Source organism: Eurosta solidaginis, chromosome 1 (genome assembly GCF_040869045.1).
Source record: "Eurosta solidaginis isolate ZX-2024a chromosome 1, ASM4086904v1, whole genome shotgun sequence".
Classification (NCBI taxonomy): Eukaryota; Metazoa; Arthropoda; class Insecta; order Diptera; family Tephritidae; genus Eurosta; species Eurosta solidaginis.
The window spans coordinates 11,356,759-11,378,567 of record NC_090319.1 but is presented as its reverse complement, the minus strand read 5'-3'; the positions used below and the strand labels follow the sequence as shown (position 1 = coordinate 11,378,567).

The 21,809-nt window shown below is 37.8% G+C and overlaps 1 protein-coding gene across 13 annotated transcripts in view; it reads right to left on the bottom strand.

Annotated features, from left to right (window-relative positions):
* Nucleotides 1–21,538, bottom strand: part of Sap47 (Synapse-associated protein 47kD) — a 153,732-nt gene extending 132,194 nt beyond the window's left edge. For 6 of the 13 annotated variants that reach the window (XM_067780138.1, XM_067780184.1, XM_067780194.1 and 3 more), the window contains exons 1-4: nt 21,240–21,538; nt 20,901–21,180; nt 20,397–20,820; nt 19,799–20,267 (exon numbers count right to left, since the gene is read on the bottom strand). In XM_067780138.1, coding sequence (XP_067636239.1) covers nt 19,799–20,019 — 221 coding nt within the window. In that variant the 5' untranslated portion in view covers nt 20,020–20,267; nt 20,397–20,820; nt 20,901–21,180; nt 21,240–21,538. Of the gene's footprint in view, nt 1–19,798; nt 20,268–20,392; nt 20,840–20,900; nt 21,181–21,239 lie in introns of all 13 variants that reach the window. The other 7 variants (XR_010952244.1, XR_010952245.1, XM_067780226.1 and 4 more) reach the window with 5 other exon arrangements.
* Nucleotides 21,539–21,809: the final 271 nt, after the last annotated feature.

The following is a 21,809-nucleotide window of genomic DNA, read 5'->3' as shown; positions in this document are numbered from 1 at the left end:
TCACGAGTATTTAGTAACAACGTGATTTGTCACTGTCACTTTTCAGGCACAGCGTTTTTTATTCGCGGCGGTTTAGCAGTGATAGTAGAGTAATAGGATCTAAATGGCTGTTCACTATGACGATTACCAAAAATCGCAATCCCAGCTCTCGTCACAGAAGTATAGCAAGAGTCCATATGTTACAACAGAAGAACTGTTAAACAAACGCTGTCTTACGCGTGAGTTACACATAAAAGTTCTATGAGACGAATACGGAATAATGACCTCGGCTAGATATTTATTTTGCATGGTTGCGCTTAATTTTTATAAGGTAGGCATGCCTTTCGTAATAGACGACAAAAATTCACAGATCCGAGGGCACACGGTCAAAAAAATCGTCCCCGAGGCAGTCGGGACAGTACCACAAACATTTAGTACCGAAGCGTATCGGCCCACATCCGCCATACTCCATTAAGTAGTTTTGCAGTTACAACAAATGAATGATAACAAAGTTACGTAGGACAAGCAGGACGACAAATAAAAACGAGATTTCAAGAATACATTTCAGACGAAAACATGATCGGATATAACTGTTCCCCAGCAAACATGAATAAAACAGCCAAGTTCAGGGCTGTTAAAAAATGTTTATATTGAAGTGCAAATCACAATATACATACAAATTATATGTACACTAAAATTTTTTAAATTGAAAGAAAAATAAACAAAAAACATTTTAAATGTTTAAAGATTTTTTATAGTCTCCTTAATGAATTTTGAATTAAATTTTTTCCCTGTGCTACAACATTTTTGACAAACTTTATGGTGTTAGTGTAAATTTGAATATCATACCGAAGTGGTTTGGCTTCATATGGAAGTGTTTTTTCTTTGCACGTTCATATGAATCGAGTTTATATGTCAGGGCATATGGGGGTGTATGAATTTTTTTTTTTATATAAATAAAAAAAAATGTAAGGCGCGATAACCTCCGAAGAGATCTAAGGCCGAGCTTCTCTTCCAATTTGCGTCGTGCTCCTCTTGATTTTTCCCTACAAATTGGCCGGACGGGACCTACATGTTTTATGCCGACTCCGAACGGCATCTGCAAGGCAGATGAGTTTTCACTGAGAGCTTTTCATGGCAGAAATACAATCGGAGCGCTTGCCAGACACTGCCGAGGGGCGACCCCGCTTAGAAAAATTTTCTTCTAATTGAAAAATCTTATTTCTAAAATTTTGATGTTGCTTTGCCCGGGAGTTGAACCCAGGGCATACGGTGTGATAGGCGGAGCACGCTACCATCACACCACGGTGGCCGCCACTGTGCCTATTCTTCAGGGCAAAATAAAAATAAAAGTGCTATACGAGTAAGTGTAGTGGAGTTAAGTTCTATCACATTCGACGGTAGAATAAACAAACAAACACTTCCTCGAATGAAATAATCGAACTTTTAAAACATGCACTGACCAACGCAGGCCGCAATAAGTTCCTTTGGAGTAGGCTGACCAGTTGGATATTGAAATTGCTCAGGTAATGGTATTTTTTCACTTTTTTAACCTTGTTCAAGGTAAAACTTCGAATGTTTTTCTTTTGGCTACTGTATGAATGTAAGCCTGCTTCGAAGCTGGTCATTTCTATAGCATATTTTTCTTCGTCCCACTACTGTTTTTGCCGTTTTGCAGAGTAAATGCTAGTCAGTCGGAAGCACGTATAAAACAGAACCCAAGGCCGGTGCATGGCAAGTTACTTTTGAATCAGTGATCTAAATTTTCTGAAGGCTAGTGAGATTTCAGTTCCTCGGAAATCCTTAACACACTCTAAAGCATAGGCCAGCACCGCTCGTACCACCGCCTTGTACATACATCTACAGCACATTCGGCTTGATACCCCATTTCTTACCAAAAATGGATTAACAACCACAGAAAACAATGTAGGCTTGTCTCATCCGCTCCGGATTTCATCCATAGAAAAATCGTGTAAAATAACTTCAAAAACATTATACTTAGAAGTATTTAGGGGCTATTTTTGAAAAACCTTCATCAAAATTTTCAAGTTTTTGTTTAGAATATTAAGCGAAAATCAAATGCAGACTTGCGAGTAAAAAAATAGCAGCAAAAGTTATTATAAAAAAAAGGAGAAAATTTAAAATTTTTAGTTCAAAATTTTAGTCAAGATCAGTATGTAGGTACATCTGCGTGTAAAAATAAAGCAGCAAAACTTAATATCAAATTTCATCAGTTCTTGAAAAACTTTAGGGGAAAAATTAGAAAATCCGAGAATTTTTTTAAGTATTCATGAAAATTTCTTTAAATGTATTTAAATTTTTTAAGTATCGCTATAGTAAAAAATCTTTGTGCACTTTGGACGACTTCAAACTTTTTCTGGTTCTTAGAATAAATTGAATTGCATCAAAAACTGCATGCTCAAAAATTTTTGGAAATTTTGAAAATGTCCTTGAAATTGGTTTATATAGTTTTCTTTATTTGTACATATGTACATATGAATAAAATTTTTTTAAACCCCAACGGAAATAGAAAAACAAATTCGTGATAAAATGTGAAACTATTTTTTGCTGCTATTTTTTTACTCGCATAGGGCTTCCAGAGAGTTTTTTAGTATAGATACAGAATAGTCAGATACATATATGTAAATGCAGACCCGTTTCTCTATACACCACACCCTAACCTCTCTTTATAAATTTACGACGCGACCCTTAAGCTCCCTCCCCTTATACCGCCTACTAATGTGATGTATATATACATATGTACATAAAAATTTGTTTGCTTGATAGGAAAAAATAGAACAAACACTCAGAATGTCAGCGCGTTGCATGCAAAGTGCGAAACCAACAGCAAAGAAAATAAAAGCAATTAACGTGAAATGTGAGAAATGAGGAAATGAGGAGAAAATTAAACAAAACAAGTAAGGAAGGTTAAGTTCGGGTGTAACCGAACATTACATACTCAGTTGAGAGCTATGGTGACAACATACGGGAAAATAACCATGTGGGAAAATGAACCGAGGGAAACCCTGGAATGTTTGTATGACATGTGTATCAAATGAAAGGTATTAAAGAGTATTTTATGAGGGAGTGGGTCATAGTTCTATAGGTGGACGCCATTTAGGGATATAGCCATAAAGGTGGATCAGGGTTGACTCTAGAATGCGTTTGTACGATATGGGTATCAAATGAAAGGTGTTAATGAGTATTTTAAAAGGGAGTAATCCTTAGTTCCATAGGTGGACGCCGTTTCGAGATATCGCCACAAAGGTGGACCAGGAATCTGTTTGACCTAGAATTTGTTTGTACAATATGGGCATCAAACGAATGGTGTTAATGAGTATTTTAAAAGGGAGTGAGCCTTAGTTCTATAGGTGGAAGCCGTTTCGAAATATCGCCATAAAGGTGGACCAGGGGTGACTCTAGAATGTGTTTGTAGGATTTGGGTATCAAATTAAAGGTATTAATGAGGGTTTTAAAAGGGAGTGGTGGTTGTTGTATAGGTGGTCGCCTTTTCGAGATATCGCCATAAAGGTGGACCAGGGGTGACTCTAGAATGAGTTTCTACGATATGGGTATCAAATGAAAGGTGTTAATGAGTATTTTAAAGGGGATTAATCCTTAGTTCCATAGGTGGACGCCGTTTCGAGATATCGCCATAAAGGTGGACCAGGGGTGACCCTAGAATTTGTTTGTACAATATGGGTATCAAAAGAAAGGTGTTAATGAGTATTTTAAAAGGAGTTATACTTAGTTCCATAGGTGGACGCCGTTTCGAGATATCGCCATAAAGGTGGACCAGGGGTGACCCTAGAATTTGTTTGTACAATATGGGTATCAAAAGAAAGGTGTTAATGAGTACTTTAAAAGGGATTGGGCCTTAGTTCTATAGGTGGACGCCGTTTCGAAATATCGCCATAAAGGTGGACCAGGGGTGACTCTAGAATGTGTTTGTACGATATGGGTATAAAATTAAAGGTATTAATGAGGGTTTTAAAAGGGAGTGGTGGTTGTTGTATGGGTGGTCGCATTTTCGAGATATCGCCATAAAGGTGGACCAGGGGTGGCCCTAGAATTTGTTTGTACAATATGGGTATCAAAAGAAAGATGTTAATGAGTATTTTAAAAGGGAGTGGGCCTTAGTTCTATAGGTGGACGCCTTTTCGAGGTATCGCAATAAAGGTGGACCAGGGGTGACTCTAGAATATGTTTGTACGATATGGGTATCAAATGAAAGGTGTTAATGAGTATTTTAAAAGGGCGTGGGGCTTAGTTCTATAGGTGGACGCATTTTCGAGATATCGCCATAAAGGTGGACCAGGGTGACTCTAGAATGAGTTTGTACGATATGGGTATCAAATTAAAGGTATTAATGAGAGTTTTAAAAGGGAGTGGTTGTAGTTGTACATGTGAAGGCGTTTTCCAGATATCGACCAAAATGAGGACCAGGGTAACCCTGAACATCATCTGTTGGATACCGCTAATTTATTTATATATGTAATACCTGCCAATATTTTAAGGGTTTTTTATTTCGCCCTGCAGAACTTTTCATTTTCTTCTACTTAATATGGTGGGTGTCACAACCATTTTATAAAGTTTTTTCTAAAGTTATATTTAGCGTCAATAAAACAATCCAATTACCAAATTCATCCCTTTTTTCGTATTTGGTATAGAATTATGGCATTTTTTTCATTTTTCGTAATTTTCGATATCGAAAAAGTGGGCGTGGTCATAGTCGGATTTCGTTCATTTTTCATACCAAGATAAAGTGAGTTTAACTATGCACGTGAACTAAGTTCATTAAAGATATGTCGATTTTTGCTCAAGTTATCGTGTTAACGGCCATGCGGAAGGACAGACGGGCGACTGTGTATAAAAACTGGGCGTGGCATCAACCGATTTCGCCCATTTTCACAGAGAACAGTTAACGTCATAAAATCTATGCCCCTACCAAATTTCAAAAGGATTGGTTAATTTTTGTTCGACTTATGGCGTTAAAAGTATCCTAGACAAATTAAATGAAAAAGGGCGGAGCCACGCCCATTTTGAAATTTTCTTTTATTTTTATATTTTGTTGCACCATATCATTACTGGAGTTGAATGTTGACATAATATACTTATATACTGTAAAGATATTAAATTTTTTGTAAAAATTTTACTTTAAAAAAAATTTTTTTTAAAAGTGGGCGTGGTCCTTCTCCGATTTTGCTAATTTTTATTAAGCGTACATACAGTAATAGGAGTAACGTTCCTGCCATATTTCATCATGATATCTTCAACGACTGCCAAATTACAGCTTGCAAAAGTTTTAAATTACCTTCTTTTAAAAGTGGGCGGTGCCACGCCCATTGTCCAAAATTTTGCTAATATTCTATTCTGCGTCATAAGTTCAACTCATCTACCAAGTTTCGTCGCTTTATCGGTCTTTTGTAATGAATTATCGCACTTTTTCGGTTTTTGGAAATTTTCGATATCGAAAAAGTGGGCGTGGTTATAGTCCGATATCGTTCATTTTAAATAGCGACCTGAGATGAGTGCTCAGGAACCTACATACCAAATTTCATCAAGATACCTCAAAATTTACTCAAGTTATCGTGTTAACGGACGGACGGACGGACGGACATGGCTCAAATAAATTTTTTTTCGATCCTGATTATTTTGATATATGGAAGTCTATATCTATCTCGATTCCTTTATATATGTACAACCAACCGTTATCCAATCAAACTTAATATACTCTGTGAGCTCTGCTCAACTGAGTATAAAAATTGCTTTGCAGTAGCAAGTAAGGTCAGTGAGGTGTCAAATGTACCAACATATTCATACTGTTGCCATGAAGACGATATCATAAGCCACCAGGCAAAAAAAAAGAAATAATCATTTTAGTAAGAAAAAATAATAATAGAAATAAAAAAAAATTAGTTTTCGGCATCACTTTAAATTTGTACTTCAATGGGTTCAATGAAAAAAATTGCTAGTTTTTATGACATGTACATTATTACATGTTGGTCCCTTCGTTACTTTATCTTTTTATGCGCTGGTAAGCACAACGACCTGCGCATAAGTAGTCCTTAAGTGGCCGGGATGAAAGTTTTACATGAATTGCAATTTCTTTTCAACTTTGCGCTACTACCTATGCCAACAACATAAAATGTAACCATGCTATGGTCATTTAAGTGAGTGTAGATACAAGAGTTTGACAAAATATTCGGATCGAATTCGGTTACCGAACAGTTCAGTCTTATAATTAGAACTCAGTTAAACAAGTAAGGACTGTTAAACAAGTAGGGACTGACTTCGGCTGTGCCGAAGATTTCATACCTTTCATGAATGGGGGGGCTGAACAATAATCTTATCCCGTTCGTAATCTCCAAATAATCGGATGTGTAAGAAAAGAAATATATAGTGAACAGATGTACATGCCTAAACGATTTTTAAGATAAATATAAAATAAAAAATGGCAAAAAACCCCCTAATCTGAACGATCGGTTGTATGGGATATATGTTATATATAGCTCCGATCGAAATGATTTTTTCATGAAATCTTCTATAATATATTAGAATAAATATCGCCAAGTTTAACGTTTTTATATTGGAAATTAAGGGAGAAATTGCCAAAAATCTTTCTATCTGAACGATCGGTTGTATGGGATATATACTATATATAGCTCCGATCAAAGTTATTTTTTCATCATATCTTCTATGATATACTAGAATATATATCACGGAGTTTCACGTTTATACTTTCTAAATTGCGGCAGGAATGACCAAAATCGTGTTATCTGAACGATCGGTTGTATGGGAGATATATGTTATAGTGGTCCGATCCTATCGGATCCGACAAATATAATACCAAAATACATCCTTGTGCCAAATTTCATTGAGATATCTCAAAATTTGAGGGACTAGTTTGCGTTCAAACAGACAGACGGACGGACAGACGGACATGGCTATATCAACTCCTTTCGTCACCCTGATCAATTCGGTATACTTAATGGTGAGTCTATATTCTATATTTCTCAACGTTACAAACATCGGACCAAAGTTAATATACCATTTCATGTTCATGAAAGGTATAAAAATAGCCGAATATTTGTAAAGATTACACTATTTATAACATTAAACTGTTTTCGCCTTTTAGCGCAGGGATTGTGAGCAGGGTGATGCCGTTTTAACATCTCAACTTTATACTTGTTCTTGATTTCGATTTATCGTATTGCGGCCACCGTGGTGTGATGGTAGCGTGCTCCGCCTACCACACCGAATGCTCTGGGTTCACACCCCGTGCAAAGCAACATCAAAATTTTAGAAATAAGGTTTTTCAATTAGAAGAAAATTTTTCTAAGCGGGGTCGGCCCTCGGCAGTGTTTGGCAAGCACTCCGAGTGTATTTCTGCCATGAAAAGCTCTCAGTGAAAACTCATCTGCCTCGCAGATGCCGTTCGGAGGCGGCATAAAACAAGTAGGTCCCGTCCCGCCAATTTGTAGGAGAAATTAAAAAGGTGCACGACGCAAATTGGAACAGAAGCTCGGCCTAAAATCTCTTCTGAGGTTATCGTGCCTTACATTTATTTTAATTTTTTTAATTTTGTTTATTAGATGTTGGTAAGTTAGTTTCCATTAAGTGCTTTTCGTTTCATTACATTTATTAATAAATGCATTTTTAGAATAAGAGAAGTAATTCTTTTTCAGTACAAAAATAGTAATTTAATTATTTTGACGCATATCAAGGAACATTATTAGAGAAAAAGTAAAATAAAATAATAATATGAATAAAAATGTAGTGAATTACACAAATGCAATTTTATATGGAAAATTTATAAGTTAGGACTTTAAAACTATTCGAATAATTCGATTAATAGATTTTAGATTACTATAGGTTAGTCAATCGAATTTCACTATTCGAATAGTTGGTTTGTTTAGATTATTCCACTAATGACAACTCAACGATTATTCGAACACCTTATCCATAACTTTGTCTAATGTGCCACATCCGAAATTTTTATGATGAAAAATAGGCTCGCAATCGACGAAAAAGTGATGGCACACAATAGGTTGGTATGATTTCTCGAATAAGTTCCACGAAACTCAAAAAAATGTGTCGCATATTTTTAGATTTTCTTGGTCCCAGAAATGCACGGGCACTGAATTTGAACGCAAGTTTGTAGTACCCGTTATATAGCACATTGGATTATGTTTAAATCCACCCAATGACTCGTAGTCGATACTCTCAGTGAAGTCAAATGCGATTGGATTTGATAGAACTCATCCTATTTTTGTAGATAATACTGCCAAAAATCCTGCCGTATTTGACTTATGTAATTAATTTAATTATCCATACATGTGTCTATGCCAAGTTGCTAATATCATTTCAGTACCCAAGTCAAACAGCGATTTCAGACCAATTGCTATTTTGCCGTTTCCGACCAAATTTTTTGAAAGAATTCCTTATAAAAAAATCAGTTCATATATATACGCAAAGAACTTAATAACTGGCCGTCAATCTGGCTTTAGACCTACGAGGAGCTGCACCACTGCTCTTTAGGACATCAGATCAGGTATTGATAAGAATTATATTATGTTTTTATATGCTGACTATTATACCCTACTGGATCATTCGAAGGACTTTGACACTATTGACTATAACATACTGTGTCTGAGATCACGCGCTCAAACTGGTATCGCCCTATTTTAGTGGCAGTGCTCAAGGTGTAATTATTAGTGGCCGTGTCTCAGATGTTCTACAGGTAGTCAGTACTTGACACCCTCCTGATTTTTCTTTTTATAAACGACTAGCTGACCCCGCCTAAACTGAAACGGCAAATCATTTGAAGTCAAGGGTATTCTCGGATCAGGCATTCCTCTCCCTTGAACGGTCTTTTTAAAAGCTTTGCCATTATCAAATTGCTCATAAGCTTGGTTACAATCAATCTTGTTCCATTACACAGTTTTGGTGCATGCAGATTACGAAGCATAATAACTACAGATCCAACTTTGAGACGCAAATGATGAGGGGGCATTCCAGGCAAATCTAAAGAATTTAAAAATTCTGTAGGATAATTTACTATATCCTCCTCATTATCAATTCGATCGATTGATTTGTAGGATTATAATTCTCCCGGAATTTCGTTTTGGATCGTCCTATTTAACTCATTAACATCACTATTTTTGGCTGCTAAAATTGCGCGTTCACTCAACCAAGTAAGGTTAAGATAGTTTTCATCAAAGAGAGTAGAGTCGTTCATACGCCACAAAGTGGGACGACTGCAACCTGCTTCGTTTTCACCATCTGGGTTAAAAAAGTCATAAGCCTGGCCATTCGCGCAATTTTAGTGATGTAAGTAAATTGCATGGCGCCAGCGCCAATGCCGGTGCCAGCTCAATGGTAGCTCAATGACTCCAAGCGAATTTTTGACGCTACTCAGTAGTGAGTGCGTAGTACATTTCACTTGCGCTATTGGGAGAAACGATTTTTGTGTGTCAGGCACGAGTTTGGTGTTATTGGCGCTACTGGCAATGATGACACTGAGCTGATGACGGTAGCGCTGGTAGTTCAGCTTTTGAATCAGAGAAAGAATTAATGACCCATGTAAATTATTATGGCTTTGGCTATTATTGGCTGTGACTTTGAACCAAAAAAGTCCTGCGTACATAACAACTGGAGTAATTTTTGGGTTTTATATTTTATATTTAATGCACAATTAATATGGGTGTGTTTGAGCAGCCAAATGAAAACAGTAGTATTGCTAAAGTGCTGCTTAGTTCATGGAATGTCGCTAATTTCCTAGCGATGATCAATAGATTGTCAACATTTCGTTCCAGGAACGCGCTCAAATTTTGCTGAAGAACGTTATGCGCTGTCATAAAACGTAACACTGCTGCAGCTCGAACACACCCTATATCGAGCAAATAAGAAACAAATAGACAAATTAGTTTTTTTAGAAATCGCTTGGCTGAGATTTTCAATTGTTGATTTAACTTAAGCTGTTATGCCAATATTTTTCACCCAGCTTATTTTCAAATATGTAATTTTTCCAACGGCAAATAAATTACAGAGTTATACAGCCTTAAAAAATCAGGCGGACAGCATAGCAAAAGGTATGGTGAATTCCTCGTACAGCCGTCCTACAACTTCCACAAAGTTTTAGAACTCTACAATGCACCATCTTATGTTTAAAGAGTATTTGCTGCTAGTCATATAATGCCACCTACGAATATTATAGCATGAGCCGGCGACATCTGTAATCGAGAGTCGCAGCTATTCAACACTGTGCGTAATACACGAGCATGGGATTCACCACGTGGAAAGAAATTTTACTCATATAAAATAGCATGGTTAATACCATACCCGCGAAGTAATGGCATGAAATATTGCTTGATAGCATGTTTTGAACCTTCTTGTTACTTCTAGTCACCCAGCGGTATAAAAAATACTCTTTACGAATGCCCTTATCAACAGCTTTCATTTGATATTCATATTGTATAAACACATTCTAGTGGTAGCCGGGTCCACGTTTTGGTCTCAGGACCCTAGCCACCCAGCGGTATGAAAGATAGCCTATAGCCTATTCGGGTACCTAGATAATATACCTACACAATTTTATAAAAGCCGGTCCAGTAGTTTTCAAGTTTTAAGCATCCGAACATACACTCACCACGATTCATTTTATATATAGATTTACAGACATTCTAAAATACTAAAGTGTACATATGTATGCTAAAGATGTGCAGATATATATTGGTTGCTCAATCGAGCGCTTGAGTTTCTAACCCCTACTCGGTCTTAATCGTGTTACAGAGTGGGCTTCCTTGAATGGGCTATGCTTATCCCAACAAGTCAAATAGTCTTGTGTACATAAAAAAGCGCTCGATCTAAGTTTAATAGACAACTTTCAGCCAGGGAATACGGTAATTGATTACGTGAACATTGCAAAAAATTTGGTAGTTCATTGAGGAACTCGGGGTCGCCAGAGCTTCGGCTGTCAATGAAACAGGATTCGCCACGGTTAGGCGCGGTTGATAAGCTATATATTGCGCTGGCAACCCCTTGAGAGGGTTGCGAAAACAACCCCTTGAAATTGGATTGACCCAATTGAGACATGCTTTTGGTGTTTGATAAATGCTTTGCGCTGACCATAATCTACTTCAATTCTTACATGTCGATAATTACATGCTTTCTTACAGACTAGTTAAAAATAGAAAACAATTCAAGCTGAAACTTATATAAGCTGTTATTATAATTAATAACACTACTGAATCGATTTGCTAGATGTATAGTCCTAGTTATAGATTCATTCATAGCATAATTCGTTTTATGAGCTATTTCGATAAATAATCTATTATGCCATAGATTACGCAGTGGAATATATGGAATGAACAAATTAGATAAATCAGAGCAATTCCTGCTAAAGTTTATTACATATAGGCAAGCATGAGTGAGATAAAAGTTCTTCTGTCATGGAAAGCCTGAAGACCAAGCAATTTGTGCCTGCTGGTATATGATGGGAAGTCGTGTGGCCAGTGAAGCATATGTAAAGCAATTTTTGTAAAAAATGTTTACTTAGGGATCCTGATTGACAATAAACTGATGTTTACGGATCACATTGATTACATTGTTGCCAAAATGGGCAAAACAATTGGATTTTGGAAGAGATCATGTAAACTTATTAGTAAGAAATATAAGTTGAAAGTTTATAGGTCCATCATAGAACCGCATTTCTTATATTGCCCTACAATATTCTTTACTGCCAATGAAACACAAGTAGACAGGTTACAAACTAAGCAAAACAAAGCTATGAGATTTATACTGAAAGTGAGGTACGACACTTCCATAAAGAGAATGATCGATGCACTAAACTGGTTGAGTGTGAAACAGTTGATATTTTACCATAGTATGAAATTTGTATTTTATATCAAGCATGGTAAATTACCAGCCTACCTAACGGAAAAACTTGTTTATGTGAATGAAACCCACTCTTACATTTAATTTAATTTAATTTTTTAATTTAATTTAATCTATTTATCAGTCTACAAATTAAACAATCATACAGACACTTAATTTAAAGATATAATTTTAAAATAATATTTAAATAGTATTTAATTAAACGCTTGACAATTTCAAATTAAAAATTTGAAAGTAAGCAGAAGTTAAAACGTAGTAGATGAATTCTTGTAAGTATCTCAAAAAGACCTCACGCAGAGTACTCATGATGGAGCTGTTTTCCCGGAAGGGGCACACGAGAATTTATGAAATGACAACAATAGAGCAAAAATAGTAGACAAAATTTAAACACAATAAATTTAAGTACATACATATAAAAATAATGACCAAGTTTCAATAACTGGTATTTTATATTTGAAATAGAGGGTTGAACAGTATTTTCGCGGTTTAGTGTTCTTTGCTTCATTTCAAATTACAAATTTAATGTGGTTAAAAGAAAATTTTTAATACTAAAAAACGAGTCACAGGCGTCAAAATTTTTAGTGTTTATTAAAATCATGGCATAAACAGCGAAGTGGTTCGTGCATTTCATAATTCGATCTGCATGTAGCTACAAAAATTGAAATAAAATGTCTAGATGGCCTAATTGGAACATTAAACTTGATTTCACCAAGCAAAAATGGACTATTTATTGACCCTCTTATTAGTTTTACAATAAATAAGACGCCAAGCATCTCCCTGCGCCTCTGTAACGTGGGTAACTGTAATAGTTTTAACCGGTTGCAGTAGGAGGGAAGATTTTTTGAGGGATCCCATGGTAGGTGTTTTAAAGCAAAAAGCAAAAATTGTTTCTGGACCGATTCCAGCTTGTCAGAATGAACCTGATAACGCGGATTCCAAATTATTGAAGCGTATTCCAAAATAAGCCTGACCAAAGATATAAAGAGAGTTTTTGTAACGTATGGGTCATTGACCCAATGTTTAACGAAAGCCAAAGTACCTTTAGTCCTATTCACACAAGATTCAATATGAAATTTAAAATCCAGTTTTGGGTCCATTGTAACGCTTAAATCAATAAAGTTAGTGAATTGCTTGATTAAATAATCGCCAATAGCATAATCATGGGATTGGAAGGACTTCCTTGTAAAACACATGAACTTACACTTCGGCAGGTTTAGTGACAAGGCGTTTACATTACACCAATCAACTAGATAATTCAGATCAGCCTGAAGACATGCCCTATCCAAGGGTGAGCGGATAGACATTATAAGTTTGACATCATCAGCGTACATCAACGGCTTGCAGTGCTTCCAAACACTTGGAAGGTCGTTAATGAACAGCAGGAACAAAATCAGGGAAATTGTAATTTTAGATTACCTCTTTTCAAAACAGAAATGGACAAGCAAAGTATATTTTACAAAGGCATGAAATGTTTTAATGAACTACCTAATCATGTTAAAAATTGTGAAAACTTAAACACCTTCAAAAAAAGTTTATTAGAATATTGCAAAACCCTTCCAATAAGATAAAATATTTTGTATCTGTATTTCATGTTACTGATCCTTGAGCGTACATGGCAATCCAAACAGACACAGAGGAACCTTATGTATCAGGTCAAATACATATATCGCTCGCAATCAAATTGGGAAAGAGTTCCTGAAAATATCGTCCCAGACAAACAGTTGGAGTGTTCATGTGAATCACGTATATTCCTACAAAAATAATATAGTATAATTAATTATGTTTACATAAAAGCTGGTACAGTGAGGATTGGAAACACGTCCTTTCCAACCGTCCGATAAGAGCGCCTTAGGGGGTCAGAATATACCCGCGGTAGGTATGCCTGTCGTAAGAGGCGACTAAAATACCAGATTCAAGGGGCTGTGTAGCGCAACCCTGCAGGTTGCTAGCGCAATATATAGCTTCTCCAAACCCAATTGTCAACCTCACCTATCCGCGGCGAATCCTGTTTCACTAACAGACGAGGCTCTGGCGACCCTAAGCTCCTTATGGACCTTGGGGTTCGGGTGGGAGGGGATGGCCTGAAGGTTTAATGTGGCCACATAAATCGTTCCCGAGATGGTCGGGCCAGCACCTTAATGGTGCTGTGGTACCGGAGCGTACCGGATCTGTATCCGGCAAAGGACCTTCACATCGATAACGCTCCCCAAAGCCTTAGGGGAGCAACCTTATCGCTACAACAACAACAGCGGCTCATTCTGCTGAGCTGCTAGCTTTTGGGTTGACCGGAATCAAATACATTCCGACAGCATATATAATAAAACTGTGTAATCATACGTCTTGGAATAGGGCAGGATTGAGAACACGTTCCTTCCAATTTCCCTATGAGATGACTCCAAGACTCGCCCGCTTGGACCACCAGTTCCCGTGCTGATCGGAATCTCATGCATTCCGACACCCAAAATTCTAGAAATCCTATTATTATTAAAATGTATTTATAATTTGTAATAATCTAAGTTTTAGGCTTAAAACGCCGTAATAATAAATAAATAATAATAATGTCACGGATATTAGCATCACTAAGCTATACCATCACTAAGGCGATGCTAAGGCCATGCTAAGCGATATTTACGTCAATAATCAAATCATGTATACACATATATAAGGCAGCCGAGAGATGTCACACACAGATGCATTTACTTATACGCCTATGTGTGCGCGAGAGACTGTAAACTACAAACATTCACATCAATAATTCAATCATTAAATAAAAAAATAAATGTAAGGCGCGATAACCTCCGAAGAGATCTAAGGCCGAGCTTCTCTTCCAATTTGCGTCGTGCTCCTCTTGATTTTTCCCTACAAATTGGCCGGACGGGACCTACATGTTTTATGCCGACTCCGAACGGCATCTGCAAGGCAGATAAGTTTTCACTGAGAGCTTTTCATGGCAGAAATACACCCGGAGCGCTTGCCAGACACTGCCGAGGGGTGACCCCGCTTAGAAAAATTTTCTTCTAATTGAAAAATCTTATTTCTAAAATTTTTGATGTTGCTTTGCCCGGGAGTTTAACCCAGGGCATACGGTGTGATAGGCGGAGCACGATACCATCACACCACGGTGGCCGCCAATCATTATGTCCACACATATGTAGGTACACGCAGCTGAGAAGCAAGGCACAACCATATGCAGACATCTTATTTGAGATGCTCCTAAATGTAGGCAATTATAATTGTGGAAGTGTCGCTCACACATACAAGCATGGGGTATGAGAGAAGCTATAAAATCGTGCAATTTTAGTTATAGCTGAGAAGTTTGAGAGCTCATGGACAATGCTAGTAGATTGTAGAAGATGCGAACGAGGAAACCAGAGTGTATAAAAGGCCGCAGATGTAGAGGCGCTGGAATTCCGTTTGGTTTGAGTTGTCAAGCAGTTACGACTAAGACGATATCTAGCGAGCAATAGCAGTATTATTTTGAAAGTCAGTTTCATTTAAGCTATCAGTTTGGTTATTAAGCTATTCGTTGCACAGTTTCAGTGTTATTGTGAAGTATTTTAATAAAGGCCATTTTTCCATTATTCAATATTGGAGTTATTTATTCAACAGTTTAGCGATACGAACCTAGCAAAAGGGCAAATAAGAGGATTTGCCGCAAATTCGTTACAATTGGTGTCAGAAGAGGAACTGTTGAATAAATTCCAGAGGACAACAAGGACATGGCAAAGTTCAGTGAATTGAAGATCCAGCAACTAAAGAAGGAGTTGGAGAGCCGTGGATTGAATACAAGCAGCGTTAAACTTGAACTTCAGGCACGGCTACGCGAGGCAATGGAAGCAGAAGGAATTGATGTGGAAGAGTTTGACTTTCATCTTGATGGCGAGGAAATAACAAAAATGGAAGAAACACCGCAGACAATGGCGAACACAGATCTGAACATGATATTGGCTGCAATATCGGCACAAATGTCCGAAATGTCATCACAAATATCTACCAACATGTCATCACAATTGGAATCGCAGGAGACACGCATAACATCGAAGATTGAAGCACAAGAAACGCGTATGTCAGAAATGTCGACGCAGATTACATCCAAGATGGAAACTCAGCTGGAATCGCAGGAGAACCGTATAACAGCGAACATTGAAGCACAAGAGGCACGTATAACAGAAATGTCATCACAAATATGTCATCACAGCTGGAAGAACAAAAGACATACATGGCAACCCAACTGAAAGAACAAGAGACACGCATAACAGTACAACTAGAAGCACAAGAGGCGCGTATATCATCGAAACTCGAAGCGCGCATGGGCGAAAAAATAATGCAGTTTGAAGAAAAATTCGAGGCAGAGGTGGATGCGTTGAGAGGTCGTATACAGGAATTGCAACTTAATCGGCCGGCTGCTTCAGCGAGTAATACGAAGGTAAAAACTCCATCTTTTGACGGTTCTGTTCCTTTCCAGGTCTTCAAGCTACAGTTTGAGAAGACCGCAGCAGTGAACAACTGGAATGCGGAAGATAAAGTTGCTGCACTGTTCGTGGCATTGAAGGGGCCAGCAGCGGAAATCCTACAGACGATTCCCGAAGGAGAGCGGAACAATTATGAAGCATTTATGGCTGCTGTAGAACGACGTTATGGAAGCGAGCATAGAAAACAGATATTCCAAACTGAGTTGCAAAACCGCTACCAAAAACGCAAATGAGACATTGCAGGAGTTTGCTTCAGATATTGAAAGATTGGCTCATCTTGCAAATGCGGACGCACCCGTGGAATACACTGAAAGGGTAAAAATCCAGAGTTTCATAAATGGCATACGGGACGTGGAAACGAAGCGAGCTACATACGCAAACCCAAAGCTGATATTTGCTGAAACGGTATCACATGCATTGACTCAGGAAACGGCCTCACTATTGAGTAAACCAGCATACAAAGCTCATCGTGTGGAAGTGGAAAGACCAGATTGGGTAGACACAATTTTGGAAGCACTGAAGGGATCACAACAGAAAAATGCCGGAGTTATTAAATGTTTCAAGTGCGGCAACCCAGGTCATATTGCACGACATTGCAGCAGCGGTCCCAATAGCTCTAACAATGTGGGTGGTCGTAAACGCAGAGCAGAAGGTGATGAGCAAATCTCCAAGACCACTCAATCGTTAAACTAAATCGAGTCAGCTGCAAGGGGCTACAGCTGGCTCCCGCAATTGAATGCCCCATAATCTCTATCTCGCAGATTGGAAGAAAATCGAGCAATCTTACTGTTGGAGGGCATGTGGACAGAAAGGAACGTTTACTGACTGTAGATACGGGTGCATCTCATTCCATCATTCGAGCGGATTTAGTCAACAAAAAGATAAGACCATTGCTTGGAGCAAGATTACGTACAGCCACGGGAGAGGACACCCATGTAATTGGAGAAGTAGAATGTGAAGTCGCAATTGGGAACGTCACGGTAGTACACAGTTTTATAGTGGCAGAAATTGTTGATGAAATCATAATTGGAGTGGACTTCTTAATCGACTAGGGCATCAAGATCGACATGCAAAGCAAGACGATGCGATATAAAAACATGGATGTACCACTTAATTTCGGCTACGAGAGAGGCTACAGCAATAAACGAGTGCTGGTGGAAGAGAGTCAGCAAATACCACCAAAATCCGAAGCAGTCATCTGGGCAAAGATTGATGGAGATTGTGGGAAAAACAAATTGTGGGTTGTCTAAGCAGCAAACAAATCAGCACTAAACATACTTGTAGGAAAAACCCTGGCTATGACAAAACAAGATGGACGTATTCCGGTAAAAGTACTCAATGAGTTCAAGTCACCACTCAAACTGACTAAAGGAGCTATTTTGGGAAGATGCCAAGAGGCTGAAGTAGTTATTAACTGTGAACAGCTCCAGGAACACGTTTCAGCTAGTAATACTGATCTTTCAAATGACATCACGGCATGGACGCAGGAGCAACAACTGCTCCTAAAGTACGCGAACATATTTGACCAGGATGATTCTAAACCAGGCCGCACCAACGTTGTGAAACATCAAATTGACACTGGAGATGCGAGGCCGATCCGTCAAGCTCCACGTAGTGTTCCACTGGCGAAGCGGGAAGTTGTGAGTCAAATCATTCAAGAAATGAGCGACAGCGGCGTCATCGAACCATCAGCTAGTCCATGGAGCTCGCCTGTAGTACTTGTAAAAAGAAGGATGGAAAAATGAGGTTTTGCGTGGACTACCGGAAGTTGAATGACGTAACGAAAAAGGATAGCTACCCATTGCCAAGAATTGACGAGACTCTGGACTCGCTATCTGGTACGAAATGGTTTTCCACGCTGGACTTGAAAAGCGGCTACTGGCAAGTGGAGGTGAAGGAGGAAGATAAAGAGAAAACAGCCTTCAGTGTCGGTGATGGTCTTTGGCAATTTACAGTGATGCCTTTTGGACTTTGTAATGCACCAGCTACTTTTGAGAGACTCATGGACCAGGTACTGAAAGGACTACATTGGAAAACATGCTTGGTGTACCTGGACGACATCATCGTATTGGGCAAGACTTTTGATGAACATCTTAGGAACTTGGAGGAAGTTTTCGAAAGAATAGCTGGCGCTGGTCTGAAGTTAAGTCCCAAAAAGTGTGCGCTGTTTAAAAAGGAAGTAAATTATTTGGGTCACAAGGTAACGACAGAGGGCATCTGCACTGCGAACGAAAAGATAGAGGCTGCAAAGGATTGGCCAAGACCACAGAACCTACATGAATTAAGAAGTTTCCTTGGGCTGTGCACATATTACCGCCGATTTGTACCAAATTTTTCCAGCGTAGCCCATAGCCTCCATGAGCTTACAAGAAAAAATAAAGCTTTTGAATGGAAGAAGGAGCAAGAAGTGGCTTTCCAAACATTGAAGGAGCGTTTATGCACTGCCCCAATGTTAGCAGATCCGATTCCAGGAGCAACATTTATTCTAGATACAGATGCGAGTGGATATGCTATAGGAGGCGTTTTATCACAACTGGTCGATGGACAGGAGAAGGTAGTTGCATATTACAGCCGTTCGATTGGAAAACCAGAGAGGAACTACTGTGTTACGCGGAGAGAGCTGTTGGCATTGGTAGAGTGCATTAAACATTTTCACAAATACCTCTACGGCCAGCGATTCCATGTCAGGACAGATCACGCAGCGCTGAAATGGCTTCTGCAGTTCCGTAATCCGGAAGGAAAATTGATAAAATAGAAAAAAAAAAGTTCGAATGCTCACAATTTCAATTTCAATAGAACAGAAATTTCAATAGAATAGAATAGATAACAAATATACTTTAAAAAAATCTCGTATGAGCAGTTAAACCAAACCGTAGTATTGACATGATTAGCAAATAACGAAAAATCAATATATCCTTTCTAAAACACCTTGTAATTGTTCATAGTAAATAAATCGTACTGTTTCATTAGCATTATCTGAGAGCCAATTTTTTCTTAAATCGCTTTTTTCATAAGTTTCGGCCGCAAAATATATCTACTCTTTTGTTTAAAGACCTTTTAATATTTTATATACCAGCAGAGGTTTTAGCCAAAAGAGATGAAATGCTGATATAATCGAAGTATACTTATCATAGAAAATTACGGCACACCTTCTTTGAGATTGATTCGATTACTTAAATAATATAAGCGATTTTTTACATGACTTTTATACTCTAATATTACCATGTAGAATATATTTAAGTAGTAGTTAACAGAAATTCTAGTATTTACTAAAACTCCTTTTTTTCTAATTAAATATACTTATTCACTGAATCACCAATGACCTATAAACGGACCTGAATACTTAATCCTTCACCCCTATATATATAAAAATTATACAGATATCTAGATACATATGTGTGTACGAATGTATGTATATATACTTCCAATACTCTATTTTTTGCACTTACCTCTTAGCAGCATCTTCACCTTCAAGCAACTGCTCCCCACTAACGCCTGCCGCATTCGCTGTTTGCTCTATGCCTGCAGCTGTTGCTGTAAAGCCAGCAGCAGCTGCAGCTGCTTCTGGAGCGGCGACAGCGTCGTGGGTGGGTGCAGGCACATCTTCGTCAGATTGACCCTTAACGGCGCCCACCAACGAAGTGAATTGATTTGTTAAACCAGAGAACATGTTTTTGTCTATACGTTGTTTCCTTCTTCTTAGTTCTACGAAAGATTCCTGTTGCTGTTAAGTATCGTACCCAACGTTGTTGCACTTGATGGTGTTGTTGTTTTTTGATATCTGTATGTTTTTCACAGCATTCAATAAGTATGTTGTTGTATGTGTGGTGCGATATTATACATGAGTTTTTCCAAGTTAAAAGATTTGGTTGTTTGTAGTTGCTACAGACTCATCGACGACAACGTGTCGTTTGTGGTCTTAACTCGGTAGATATTAGTAGTACAAGTACGTGGAAGAGCACAAAAAACGTGCACAAAAGTAAAAAGTACACGAAAAATTAAGTGAGGTTTGTATTTTCTGCTGTTAGTGGGTGATAATATACCTACATATATTTAAATATACACGCGTCACAAATTTGATTGGAATGCACTTGGTAGATGATACCCTCAATAGGCGAGTGATGGTTTTTTTTTTGTTATGCGCGTAGCAGGGGATCTCACGAAATTCTCCCTAATTGCGAATATGTATTACGTTTGAATTTTGTTTCTGCAATTTTGCTGTGGTTTTGAACTCCTTTGCAGATTCGACTTTTTTAAACTTTTTTTATAAGAACTTTTCCAATGTTAAATTTAATGTTGCGTTTACTAGTAATGGTTTTAATTACAATATTTTCCCTTTTTTAGCTTTTTTACTGGCAGAAATGTAGCGCAAGGTGAAATGTGCAATTTTGACTTTTTTATGCAATTTCAAAAAGGCCAATTACAAATCAATAAAATTGGAAGTAGATATGAATTCTTGTACAGCAATTTTCTATAACATAAAAAAAAGACTGAATTATTCCATAAAATGCACGCAAAAATTAGTAATATAAAAATATTTGATTCGCTAACTTTTTGGTTAAATAAATTTTTACACTGCAATCGATATTTTTCGCCACAATGAAGTTCAATTTCGCGTACTTTAGGTATTTAGTATATTTCAGTTTTTCACTGGTGCAAATTTGCTTTTATACCATTGGCCACAGCTTTTTAGTATATACTGCTTAGCTAATACCACAAGAAGTATCTTAACAACGTTTTGCTTCCAACTTTGACGAAGGTCCTCTGAAAACTGTCACTGCAAAGGAGGAATCGCAGTTGTAATGCTGCCACGCTCTCTCGTTGCTGGTATCTATGCAGTTAAACTTTCGTGATTATAAAATATGACTTTTAGCAGAAATTTTAACTCACATTGGAATGTCTGCGCATCAGTTCTCAAGTCCAAAACACAACAACATTGATAAGGGGGGCATGCTTTGGTATGTACGGAGTGCCAAGATGGGTGGCAGTTAATGGAAGCTGCTATGTACGCTTTGCGCTGCAATCTCTTTTCGCCTTCGATGTCTCACGTAATATTATATTTTCAGTTCTCTGAAAAATGTGTTTTTAACCTTTTTAAGATTTTTATTTTACAAATAAAAGGTTTAATTTGTTCACACAATTGACTTAAATTTCTTTCATTTACATATTTTTGTTTTCTAATTGGGAGGGCAGTGTTGCACTTACAGTCGGAAAATAACAAGAGTGAATCGTTATCGACAACAACAATCGATACTAGTAACAAACAACTGCTTATAAGGCCGTGTTCAGTTTTTAAAAGAATACGTTTAACGATCAGTGGAAACAGTACACGTTCTGTGAAGTGATAATATGTATGCAAATTCGTTTCAATTTAAGACTTCACATAACGTAAATTGGCCCAGTCACAGAAAATCATTTTCACTCAAACGACAACTATGAAACTGTCGAACTACTTCTAAA